The following is a 13,242-nucleotide window of genomic DNA, read 5'->3' on the forward strand; positions in this document are numbered from 1 at the left end:
AGCAGGCAGGTAGGCTGATATCATGAAGAACTGCAGACAAGGAGTCGGCCACTAATTAATACCACAGTACTTGTGGTTGACCTGCAACACAAAGCTTTTAGGAAAAACAAGTTGTTCTGATTGGAAAGGTTTGCCAGGGATGATGCAATGTCCACCACAAATCCCAGTGGATTGTTCCAGTAGCTCACTACCTCCATGCCTCTGCCTAGCTTTGACCTTTGCCACTGCATCTTTATGCTTCATCCATGACAGTGTTAAAGACCAGGTTGGATGGGGCTTGGAGCAACCTGCTCTAGTGGAATGTGACCCTGCCCTTGGCAAGGGACTGAGATCAGCTTTAAGGTCCCTTCCAAACAATCAGACTGGGATTGTACCTTGGCAAATCTTTGGTTGCTTATATTAAAACAGTAGCTCCTATCAGTGCTTCCTAACAAATATCCAGAGAAGCAGAGGTTGCAAATCCTCTTCTTTCACAAATCAAAGATACTAAGTTTTCAAGCCTTGTATGCAAATCCAGTTCCTACCCCTCACCCTAATGAAGATTCAAACTGTCACATCTTTGTACAACAAAACCATTAATAACTCCAGCAATATTAGGACAACCTCTGTATAAAACCATAAAACTCAAAGGCAAATACTGCGTTGCACAAAGTGATGTTCTGCAGGTCAAGTAACATTAACACTTGTCATGACATGTTCAGTAAAGCTCAGATATTTCTTGCTTGCAGTTTTTGCCTGAACTGTGCTATTCTATGTCCTGGAAGATACAGCTTCTGGAGAGGACAGGTCAAAAGACTAAACATTTTATTCTATTCCATGATAGAAGATAACATTCCAAGCAGAAGTATTCTCCTCCGCTTTAATTTAACAGAGGAAAAAAAACAGGTCCTTCTGTTCCCATACGGATTCTGACTGCAAGAAAGCTCCTACCTTTAGGACATCATGAGGTCTGTTGGAATTGACTGCACATCAAAGATCTTTTTTTGACTCCATCCTACCCAGATACCTTACATATCCAGAGGTGTCTCCAGAAGGACTCCAAAAGCTTTTCCCTTGGTAACTTCCACCCCTTCCTTAGTGTATCTGTAAAACCAGCCCACTGTGTCCTTTAGCAACGCAACTTGGCAACTCAAGCCATGTTCTTCAGAGCTTCTGGGAGGACAATGCCTGGCTGTAAAGACATTCACTGATGAAAAGCAATAACAAGCAAGACATTTAAGAGCCATGCATGACCAGAAGGGCTTAAAATCTATCCCACATTCCTCTGCACAAGGATGAGTTTTCTGGTTCTTCATTGCAATGAAATATTAAGCCATCGCAGTAAACCATTTAATAAGGGGAAAATGAGCTGAATGTGAACCAAGCAATCCTATACTATTATAGAGAAGAGACAGCAGTAACAAACAGTGCCAAAACTAAACCAAACAGAAGGAAGCACGCGTAAAGATCTTATTCAGCCTCAAGACATTCCAGATCAACGGGACTATGGCAACTGGACAAGTCTGCATCTATCGTTAAAGAAATGCTTAACCATAAAATACAACTGCATCTAATCAATAATCTTCGAAAAACTGCTCAGAGTTTAAAAAGAGTGAATAAGGAATCAGCTTTTGTTTTCCCTGCTCATTTTCTTTCTTTCCCTATCTCCAGTTTCAGAGGCATCACCAAACTACACACCTCTGCTTCACGTTGAGCCTGGGTGATTCTTCCCAGTCATGTGTTGAGAAGATAGTTCACACATCACCAACCACATTCACATTCCCACATATTTGCATGATACAGAGACCCCACTAAAACCAGGTTGAAGCAAAGCCTCCAGCTCAATTCCACTACTAATCCCAACACTTGATCTTCGGGAGCTACCACACAGTATCTATCCAGTGACCTGGCCTGAAGCTCACATTCAGTCAGCACTTGTGATAAACACCACTTCCCAATTGGTTTTTCCCAAGGTTTCCAACCAAAACGTAGCTTTCCCCATCTTCAGAGAAACTGACTCTTCTTCGCATCCTGGATGGTCTTCAAAGCTATTATTCAGTTTGATTTCTACATTCTCTTGTATTACTCCTCCTCCTATTAAGATGGCAAGGAGATTATTTTTCTACCACCAGTTTTAGTAAGAAGTGGCAGCAAACTTAGAAGTTATCACCTAAACTTAACAAATAAATAGATAAAAATTAGGAAACAATAAGAAGAAAACCTGTTAGACAAAATCAGGAATTCCTACCTCAGTCTACCTCAGTTGTGAGAGTAAAACGGATGCCTAGAAATCGAGTAGACCATAATTTCTAACCACAACAGTGCAGGAAATGTATTTCAAATGAAACTTTTTGGAGTGTTGGGAATGGTTGTGGTTTTTTTAAGGGTGGCTTAAGAAAGAGACAAGATGACCCCATGCTAAGAGGGTCTAAAAAAAAGCCTACAAAATTCCAACTAAAAAGAAGTCTTAAGACACAAGCATCACCTTCCAGACCAGACTTCTGATTTGCAATTGTTGATATAAGTGACATACAACCACTAAATCAAGAACTTCACCCCTTAAAATAACCCAGATATTCATCAGAAACAGACCCCACAGGCAGATCAGGGGTTTTAACTCTTGGTACTCCTCCAAGATACTGAACATGCCAAGAATCAGTGACTTACTCCAGTATCTCAATCAGTGCCTTGAAAAGCATCTCTACATCACCTCTGCTTGCTGGTGGGGTTCACACATACACAGGACTCCAATTCCATCACCTATGGGACAACACAATTGTATTTCCAAACCCTGAGAGAGGAGGCACCACCAAGGAGGGCAGCAAGAAGGGGCTGAAGGCATCCTCATAGCTGAAAAGGTGCCGGAAGAAGCAGAGCACATGTGCAAGGCAGAATGAACTGAGCTGGGACATCAAGTCCAGGTCATGCTTTGCCTAGAAAGGTTGGACCAGGTGATCCTTGAGGTCCCTCACAACCTGGTGTTCTATGATTCTATATGTTTCTGAACTTGCAAAAGCCCCACACAGTTGAGCATCACGTTTTTGGTCAAGCATTTTGCAGCTGTCTCATGGAAGCACTGCACGTGTCCTGTGCTATGTGCTAAACAAAACACAGTTATTTACCATGGTTCACTAGAAAGAGAAAGCCCAGCAGACTGGAGGTCCAGAAGGGCCCCTGAGTCGTGTCCACTTGAGGCAGCTACCACACACCAACCCCTTCAGCGCTCAACCCTCTGCACAAGAAAACACTTACTCTGCAAATTCTCTCCTTCAGCCACAGTGAGGAATGAGGTCTCCTTCCGAGATCTGCACCACAACCAGCCAAGGAGGAAGAGCAGTTTTGCTGAAGGCCACATAATAGTTTCCTGCTAATTATCCTCATTCCCTGCTCTCCACCGACATCGGTAGCTGCAACCTCAGAGCCCATAAATAAAACCTCTAGTAAGAGCATGGAAAAGTCCGTATTAAGCATGGACTCTGTGGTGGAAGCTTCCCTCTCTGCAAGGGCTTCTTTCATCTCTACAACAAACCTTCCCTGGACACCTGTGCCATTGGTCCAAGGGCTGAAGCAAAGGGATGCCATGGAAACAAAGCAGGTTCTTCACTGTGACCCACAGCTAAAGGGTTCCACCAGGGCCATCTGACCACCGTGGGTCTTCAGGATGCATGCTCAAGAACAAGTGAATGGGTCTTCATTTTTGCCTGACCTTCAGGATTTCAGAGAGATGCCTCCAATGCCTGGGGATCCTGAGACAGTATTTCTACAGACATTCTTGGAATCTAGGTGACCTTTGGAGGACCCTTCCAACCCAAACTGTTCTATGTTTTATACCAGACACAGAAAAAGCCTCTGAACCTGATGGGAGGAACCATCTCCTTCCATAGTTGTGAAGTTTAGCATTTCCTCAGGCTGCTTCTTGCCCTCACTTGTGTCCTACCCTCACTACACCACCAATTCTGCCAGGCAGAGAGCAAACACTTAGATGGTAATTTAGGAAGACACAAATTAAACTCATAAGCATCCACAGTGGCCTGGAGACAGGCTCTCAGACTTCTGGGTTACATAAAACACCTCCTCTCTGCATTTGGAGGTTGCCCAGAGAAGCTGTGGCTGCCCCATCCCTGGCAGTGTTCAAGGCCAGGTTGGACACAGGGGCTTGGAGCAAGCTGCTCTAGTGGAAGGTGTCCCTGCCCATGGCAGGGGCTGGAGCTGGATGAGTTTTAAGGTCCCTTCCAACACAAACCAGGCTGGGATTCTATGACAAGACCTCATTCACCATCGGCAACTCATTATTTCTGGGTTTGGACCATGCAGAGCCTTGGCACATCAGACCCACCTATCAAACCCAGCACAGATCACTACTGTCAACATCTATCAGCCTGGTTAGCTGGTGCACAGAGGGAGGTGACCAAAACCAGCAGCAACACTGGAAGACAGCAATGAGGTTACCAGCACAGCATGTTCTACCAAACCATGAGTGTCTACATTAAGCTCTGGAAGGCCTCCTGCCTGGTTTAGCTTCCCATGTGTTGCCAAACAGACCCCAGAGCGCATACATTTCTATTTGCGTCTTGATATTTGGCAACAGCAAGAAATATTTCCTAGCAAGAATGAAAAAAAAGCAGCCTTCCATTCACAATGAAACATCTACTGGACATCCCTGTGGGCCTAATTCCCAGAACACCAACATCCAAACCTCCAAATGGGAAAAACATACTGATTACCTGCCAGTAACCTCAAGAGTGGCAAGCCAAGCCCTTAATAGCAGGCTGCGTTACCATCTGCCTACCACACAGTAACTGGGAACGTGTTATTGTTCTGAGTTGGACTTAGTTGTCAAGATAATTGCTTCACTATTCATTAAATGTTCCTCTCTGCAGCTGCTCAGCAAGCTCACGTGGATAATTTACTGATTGCACAGTATATGCTTCTCTTGACTCAGTGGGCACAGCAGGACCGCTATACCCAAGTCCATCTAAATGAAGCATTAATGGTTTAGAGTCTAAAGAGCTGGGTGTCTGCGGCAGAAATTCGAAGGTCCATTCTCAGCAGGGCTTTTCACATCCCCAAAAATACTAAAACACTGAAGGGGAGAAAAAAATCCTACCACCTGCTCAAAGTATGTCCTCGCTCAGGGAAATCCCAAGCACAAACAGGCTGGGGGAGATGGGATGGAGCAGCCCTGCAGAGACCTTAGAGCAGCTCCAGTGCCTAAAGGGGCTGCAGGAAAGCTGGAGAGGGGCTTGGGACAAGGGCCTGTAGGGACAGGCCAAGGGGAATGGCTTGAACCTGCCCGAGGGGAGACTGAGCTGAGCTCTTAGGCAGAAGCTCTTCCCCGTGAGGGTGCTGAGGCGCTGGCACAGGGTGCCCAGAGAAGCTGTGGCTGCCCCATCCCTGGCAGTGTTCAAGGCCAGGTTGGACACAGGGGCTTGGAGCAAGCTGCTCCAGTGGAAGCTACCTTCATGTGCCCTGGCCCAACTTCACACATACATTTGTATTTCTTTAGCCACCCCTTATATTTCTAACATTCACCTGCTGCCAATCCTACTTACAGCCCTCTTAACCAATATGATTTAATATTAACTGTAAAGGTAACAGCAAATCAAAGGGACCAGAGTCCAGAAAGGCTTGCTGACAGCTCAGAAATCCTGCTGCAGATCACCCACTTGGAGTGAGGGGCATTACTCCTCAACAAGCCACTCTGAACTGAAAAGTCTGATAAATTATAACCAAGACTGGATCTTGGTTATTTGGTTATATTATAACCAAGACTGGATCTTGGTTATTTGGTTATATTATAACCAAGACTGGATCTTGGACACTTACATACCCACTTCCACCCATCTGGTGCAGCTACAACATACGCTATTATTTGCTTCCTCAGCTCTCACCAAATAACAACAAACCTTCACCCATGTGCCAAGCCTGCTTCAAACAAGTGCAGGACACCTAAAATGACTTTTCTTTCAAGCCCTGCAGCTCTGTTTCCACACTGTCCTTCATGAAGAACACAAGGAGTGTATGTCATGATCTTCCATCCGGAAAGCTCAGACCAAAATCCTTTCCATGCTCCCCTGGCCGCATCTCAACCTCTTCTTCTGCGTTCAATGCATGACGCAGTTTGGAAGAAACTAAAGGACCCAAAGAGCCCAGAGGTTCTCAGGAGGAGAGGGAAGGGATTGTCCTGACATGGATTACATCGCTATGTTGTTAATTACCATCGAGCCAGTTTTCTATTGAGATTACAGGCTGCCACGCTGCTGTTGTAAGCTCTGAAGTCTCTCCAAAACCTTCTTTCCCTGTTGCTAGCTTTGCGCTCTTGGTCGAGTCCCAGGCTGTGGAAATTTGGGCTGTGTTTTGATCAAAGCCCTCCTCGTGTTCCGTGCAAATTTCAACACTTGTGGTCGCTGGGTTCCCTCGCCAAGCTCCAACCATTGCCTTTCAACACCCGTTGCTCCCTGCTTCTTTCAAGGGGTGATTAGGCACGGCTCTCAAGCAAAGCTGGTATGTCAGAAGTTGTTTGAAGGCCTGGGACAGGGTTTTACATCATAATCATGGGTTTGTTTAATTAGGCTTTGCAAAATGTTTCATTTCAGATCAAACCATTCAACTTTTTATCCCCCTTCTCAGAGATGCGCTCTATCTTGGAGGGAACGATGGGAAAATGAGAGAAGCAAAAGAGCTCACAGAGAACCACTTTAGAAGGACACACTTCAATCCCCCCAAAGATCCCCATGTCTGCACACACAGGGGCTCCTCAGCAAAGCACAGCTCCCATCTCTGAGAACATAACCCCTGTTAATGAAGTCAGAGCATCATCACTTCCTACTGCCAGCAGCCTGAAGGCCATATGAAACCCATACATCACTGATGGGGAATGAACTAACACAGCTCCCTTTGAGTTACAGTGCTTCTACTTCTCCCAAGTGCAGTGTTCACACCAGACACACAGAAGAAAAGCTACTGCACCGCATTAGTAAAGTCTCTTAATGAAAGACACCAAACCTCTGAGGGTCACTTCTGACCTACACAAGAAGTTACTGGGCATAGTTGAAGGAGTCCCTACTCATTGCAGGGGGCTCGGACTAGATGACCTTTGAAGGTCCCTTCCAACCCAAACTAGTCTTTGATCCTACAAACAACTTCTACAACCCTCAGGTGCCTTATCTGAAGAGGTAAAATCTCGAGCTTTTTCACTGGGTTACTGTCCAACACAGCATCTTTCCTTAAATGCAGAAATCCAAAGCAAGATACTCCAGGCTGAGTATTTCCCCCTTGGCATTGAGATATAGATAAGGCTTCTGCCAAGAAAAAGATACCATAGTTGGGGCAGTTTTATAGCAATTTGTGCACACAGGATGAACATCTGAACACCCAGGTCTATGCTGGACAGCATCAGAGATATGGGTTCCTTCCTCTGTGCCTGTCAGTGCTCCCAAGAACAGGTTCTGATGGTGTTTTCACGAAGGAAAGACCATTTTCCAAATACAGCCTGGAAGCTGATCATGCAGCTGCTGACAGAAGTATCTGCTGTCTTTAAAAGACATAATAATAACCCAGAAAAGCTTCTAACCGTAAAGCCATCCCTGCACTGACACGGCAAGCATCAGGAGACCTCCCTGAACACGGGAAGCAAACCAATCCCTCCTGCAAGAGTTCAGTTTGGGTGAAACCAAGAAGCATGAAGCTGTAATGCCTGAGAGGTGATAATAACACTGGTGGGTAGGGAAGCATTTCACAAACCTTCTCGAGCACGCTAATGGGGAACTGCAGGGTCAACCCTTTGGCTGGACACGTAGCTGCGCCCTAGGAAGGGATCCAAGATGTTCCACACTTCTTCCAGATGTCAGCAAAAAAGATCAAATGGCCAACAAGGCCAACTCCTGCCCCTGGCCCCAGGGAGAGGTTATTTCTTCTGCAACATCAGGTTTGAATTCATCCCATCCCAAGTGTGGTCCAAAGACACTCAGTCTATGGCAAGGCCACAGCTCATTTACTCTGGGACCGAAGCTGCAAAGGGCAAATTCCAGATAAATAAGGGCTAGAGCTTCATTCACTACAGAAGAGTTTCCCTCTGGACATCCTGACCCCTCCTTGTGTACAAATACCAAAACACCATTCAATTCAGAAGCAGGACAAGAGTTATCCAAAACGAACACCACCAAGTACGATGTTCTCTCCCCATGGCATCTTCTGTGGACCAAGATAAGCCCTGAATGATTCTGCTGCTCTTCTGAGCTGGCATTTGTCAGTGAGGGCACTCAGAATACACTGCTACAGCTGCAGACATGCAAACCAAATTTGCCTGGGTTTTCTTTTGGTTAGCTGGAAAATCAAGGACTGACAAAATGTCAACCTCTACCAATGGACACAAGGGTGAAATGCACTGAGGATAACAGAGATTTTCTACAGAAGTCTCAAACCAGCACAGAGAAACATTCCTTAAGGTCCAAAATCAACAACGCCAGTTGGCTCCACTATTACTGGGACTATTCCCACCCTTCCATGATCAGTTTACTGGTTTTTAACGTCCTTTGAACAACAAAACTAGGTAGCATCAGTCCTTCCCACAGACCCAGAGCTGACCTTCTGCAGCACCACACACATGTGAGTGCAAGGTACTCCAGCAATCATTTCATACTTCTGTGCAGAGTATTGAACAGATAAATTGTTCAGCAGCGTTCCTTGAAGATGCACAAGGAGCATCCCACGAGATCAAACAGAAGCTACTGAGGATGAGAAAATAAAGCTGCAATCCATATGCATGCAGAAAGAGCCATCTATAAATAGCGAAGTAGGAAGCGCAGTCTCCTTTAGGAACATAATTTATACGAAGTTGGGTTCGTTCCCAACTTCAGAAGTGAGAAACAGGAGAAGGAATAAAAATTTATTGCAATCTGATGTAGAAGTTGGACGGCAGCTTCGCATCGCCGCGTTCCCAGCAGCTGCTTCACGTGAGAGCGAGCTCCAGCTCCAGAACCCTGCAGAAAGCACAAGCTGCAGAGCAGGAAAGCACCTTCCCCAGCACACACAAATGAGTACGCTCACATTGCTCGTTGGCTTCATTTTGCCTGGGTCTGTTTGCAACCCTGATAAAAACCAACAAGCTAAGGATGGCAAAGTCAGAGAGGCAGCAGAGTGAAACTCCTGCCCCTGCAATGGTTGTGGCCCCCTGCGTTGAGCCCTCTCTTTAACCTACTGCAACCTCCAGTCTTTTTTAGTCTTTTGGTTTGTAACTGGGAGCTTTGTGGATAAACTCAGGGTGTGCAAATCCCTCCTGAAGTCTTCAGGAAGAAAGCCCATCTGCCCAAGCTGCCCACCACTCCGTGAGAAAGATCACAGAACCCCAGACTGGTCTGGGTTGGAAGGGACCTTAAATTCCATCCAGCTCCAACCCCTGCCACAGGAAGGGACCCCTTCCACTGGAGCAGCTTGCTCCAAGCCCCTGCGTCCAACCTGGCCTTGAGCACTGCCAGGGATGGGGCAGCCACAGCTTCTCTGGGCACCCTGTGCCAAAACAAATGTTTAACAATAGAACCACAACAAGTGACCCATTGCAGATATTTCCATCAATTAAAACAGAGTCAAGAACTCTGATTTCAGACCCATGTGGGTTGACAGGAGAATCCAGCTGCACCCTCACAGGGAAGAGCTTCTGCCTTCTATCTAACCTCAACTTCCACTGCTTCAGTTTGAACCCATCACCCCTTGTCCTATCACTGCAGTCCCTGATGAAGAGTCCCTCTTCATCATCCTTGTAGCCCCCTTCAGACACTGGAAGCTGCTCTGAGGTCTCCACGCAGCTTCTCTTCTCCAGGCTCAACAGACCCAAAGTTCTCAACCTGTGAGGTGCCCCAGTACCCTTACTATCTTCATGGCCTCCTCTGGACTTGCTCCAACAGCTCCATGTCCTTCTTATGTTATTATCATAGCCAGGGACAGCAGAGACTGGGGGAACAGTGAGCAAACCCCTGGCATTTGGTGTTGGTATCATGGACTCTGGATCTGAGCTTGCACATTTCCATTGAATAAAGATTGAGAAACAGCTATAGGGTTTTTTTTAAGACAGCTGCAGAAAGCCAGGCCCTCAGCAGCGCCGGGAAAAGGCTCTTTGCTGGTCTGTGTGTGGCACCATAAATACATAAAGATGCTCCTTTCAGTGCAGCCTGGAGAGATGCTTTCTCCCAGTGCACACAGCCCTGGGAACTGCCTGTGTGCACGAGCTCTGAGCTTGATCCTGTGCGCCCCACTTGACCCAGAGTGATGGGGAACAGCCCTGACTTTATCTCTTTCCCTGGCAGAAGATTTTCCTCCATCACCTCGGGTCAAAGGCAGAGGCAACACTAAGCCCTGACACTGCTCCAAAAACCAAACTCACTGCTAAAGAGCGGTGTGCACCATATGGGGCCAGCCCTGGGATGATGCAGTGTGCTGCCTTGATAGAATCCCCTCGGATGAGCCCCCTGGAACGTCAGGAGCAGGACTGGTGACCCCGGATCTCATTATGGTCCCTGTCACCATCCAGACCCCCTGCTCTCAGTCCCCTGCCGCTGAACCAGACAGGAATCAGTGGGTTTGAACTTCCCCTCCAGACACATCTCGGCAGCACGGAGACTGAGGCTGTCAGCCACCAGCAAGGAAAACTCAGAGGGAATTTCGGGCAGCAGGAGACTCACCCACTGCCAGCATCCCAAGGATCTGCCTCTGCCCCCCACGCTGCCAGCGGGCTCCTGCAAGCAGACCTAGGGAGCTCAGCACAATGAAAACCATCAATCCCAGTCCCTAAACACGTCCCAAATACCCAAACTTCTCTTTCCCTTCCCCTGAAGCTTCTCAGTTCTGCCCTATTTCCACTTCAAGCAGAGCATCTCCAGGCTCTCACTGCTCCCAACTTGGTCACCACCGTTGACGCTTTGCATCTTCTGACAGCCTGAATTAGAGCCCCCCAATTAGAACCCACACAGGGTTCCTGTAAACACATCCCTATTGCAAACTTGCCTCTCTTTAAGTGGGTAAAACCCACTTGGGAAGCTGGGATACTTCAATCTTGGGCAAGGAGCACAGAGCAAGAGCTCCATAGCACACCCCGAACCACTAAATCTCCGCTGCCCGCCTGGGGACAACCAGTATGGGAGATGGAAGAAAGCTGGTTTAATTTTCTTTTCTTATTTCAAACAATGATTTCAAGCTGCGAGGGACCTTGTTTTGAAACTCACACTGTGTGCACTCTATATATTATGCTCAGACTGACACGAGGAATTATAAAGATCCAAGTGCCAGCGAGCTCCACCAATGCTGCTCAGTCGTGATTTCGCTGCTCTGGGTTTTCTCAGGCTGCAGACAATGCAATAAAACCCCTATAAACCAATATTCTTCCATATTTTAAGCACACAGTGGAAATATTTCTTCTGCTCTTGAATGTTCTCTAAAACTAAATTGCAACCTAATGCCAAATTTCAGCTATTTTCCAGCAAGCAATTTGGGATGTTGGAACTCGGAATCAGCAATGCGCTTTGGAGTGAACTCGGCTCTTTAAGCATGTGCTTAATTTCCCCTAAAGGTGACTTAAGCATGGAGAAGCCTTTCCTAAATGGTCAAGTTTGCTGTATCGAGGCATTTAAAAGAATATAAAGTTTTGAAATGAAGTTTAATAGAGACTTACGGTTTCTCTTCTAACTGAAAATGAAATATTAATATGGATGCAATGGTATTTTTCTTGGTCACTGGCATGTTTTTCCAATCTTCTGCATGTTATTGCACTCCATTTTATAGAGAAGCATTATTTGTTCAGCTGAATTATTCCCGGTTTATCCCGCATGATTCAGACATTCATTTGAGGTTTGGACAATGGCGATTCCTTTTCAGAAATCAGAGGGGATTTAGAGATATTTATTCTCTAAAAGCGAATTCTGCAAAGGTTGAACTGACCCCAGATGAACATTCGATTACTTTTAATCTATCCTTTTGCATTAGAGCTTTCTAACACCTACAGGCCAATGGTGTCACTTCACACAGGTTTAGATTAGACATTAGGCAGAAGCTCTTCCCTGTGAGGGTGCTGAGGTGCTGGCACAGGGTGCCCAGAGAAGCTGTGGCTGCCCCATCCCTGGCAGTGCTCAAGGCCAGGTTGGACACAGGGGCTTGGAGCAAGCTGCTCTAGTGGAAGGGGTCCCTGCCCATGGCAGGGGTTGGAGCTGGAGGAGCTTTAAGGTCCCTTCAACCCAAACCTGGCTGGGATTCTATGAGGCATCAGCAAACAATAAAGCCCATTAGGACAAAAGCAGCCTTCTCCAAGACCATCACCACAGCTTAAGGGTCACACCACTGCTCACTGTGAGGAACGCAGGAAAGGTTGGACTTGTTATAAGAGCCTCTTGGTGACAGTGAAATCCTAACTTCAGCACAGGCACAAGTTCTGCTTTCAGATTTGCAAGATTAATATAATTAATTTCACTGGGAGTCTAAGAATTTGGCCCAGAATTTGGCTTAGGCACGCACAGACCTACGCACCCAGTTACACGTCAGGAAAAGGAGAAGACTCTTACACATTTCCCTTCTCCAAGACATCTCAGAAAGCGTTATGCATTACAACAGCCTTATCATCATTCCATAAGACCAGCAATTACTGAAATTATTCCTGCCCAGCTATTCCAGTTTGCAATTCCATAGTCATATGTCTTTTTTTTTTCCTTTCCCCTACCATGTTTAAGCTCCCAAAACAGGAAAAAGCAAACAACTTCTATGTTGAGTACAAGCACCTGCAGAATATCCCTAGACACACAGAGCTGCCCTGGGCAGCTTGTTCCAATGACTGAGCACCCTCTGGGGCAGGAATTGTTCCTCAGCTCCATCTAAACCTGCCCTGGTGCAGCTTGAGGCCGATTCCTCTTGTCCCATCCCTTGTTCCTTGGGAGCAGAGCCCAGCCCCTCCTGGCTCCATCCTCCTGTCAGGCAGTTGGAGGCAGCCATCAGGTCCCCCCTGAGCCTTCTCTTCTCCACCCTGAACCCCCCAGGTCCCTCAGCCCTTCCCCATCACACTTGGGCTCCAGGCCCTGCACCAGCTCCATTGCCCTTCTCTGGCCCCACTCCAGCCCCTCAATGTCTCTCTTGCAGTGAGGGGCCCAGAGCTGAACCCAGGATTCAAGGTGCAGCCTCACCAGTGCCCAGTGCAGGGGCACAATCCCTGCCCTAGCCCTGCTGCCGGTACAGCCCAGGATGTCCTGCTCATCCATCCAGTCCTCCACTGCTCCACTTCCACAGCTC

General features: G+C 46.9%; 1 protein-coding gene across 9 annotated transcripts in view; it reads right to left on the minus strand.

Annotated features, from left to right (window-relative positions):
* Positions 1–13,242, minus strand: part of EXOC6B (exocyst complex component 6B) — a 325,177-nt gene that overhangs the window by 220,720 nt on the left and 91,215 nt on the right. Inside the window, exon 1 of one of the 9 annotated variants that reach the window (XM_061351949.1) lies at positions 3,232–3,515. The exons of the other annotated variants lie outside the window; for them this stretch is intronic. Coding sequence (XP_061207933.1) covers positions 3,232–3,495 — 264 coding nt within the window. The 5' untranslated portion in view covers positions 3,496–3,515. Of the gene's footprint in view, positions 1–3,231; positions 3,516–13,242 lie in introns of those variants that run through there. 9 annotated transcript variants of the gene reach the window in all.

This window comes from Neopsephotus bourkii, unplaced genomic scaffold (assembly GCF_033783945.1).
Source record: "Neopsephotus bourkii isolate Nb327-2 ecotype Australia unplaced genomic scaffold, CSIRO-AGI_Nbou_v1 NB_616, whole genome shotgun sequence".
Classification (NCBI taxonomy): Eukaryota; Metazoa; Chordata; class Aves; order Psittaciformes; family Psittacidae; genus Neopsephotus; species Neopsephotus bourkii.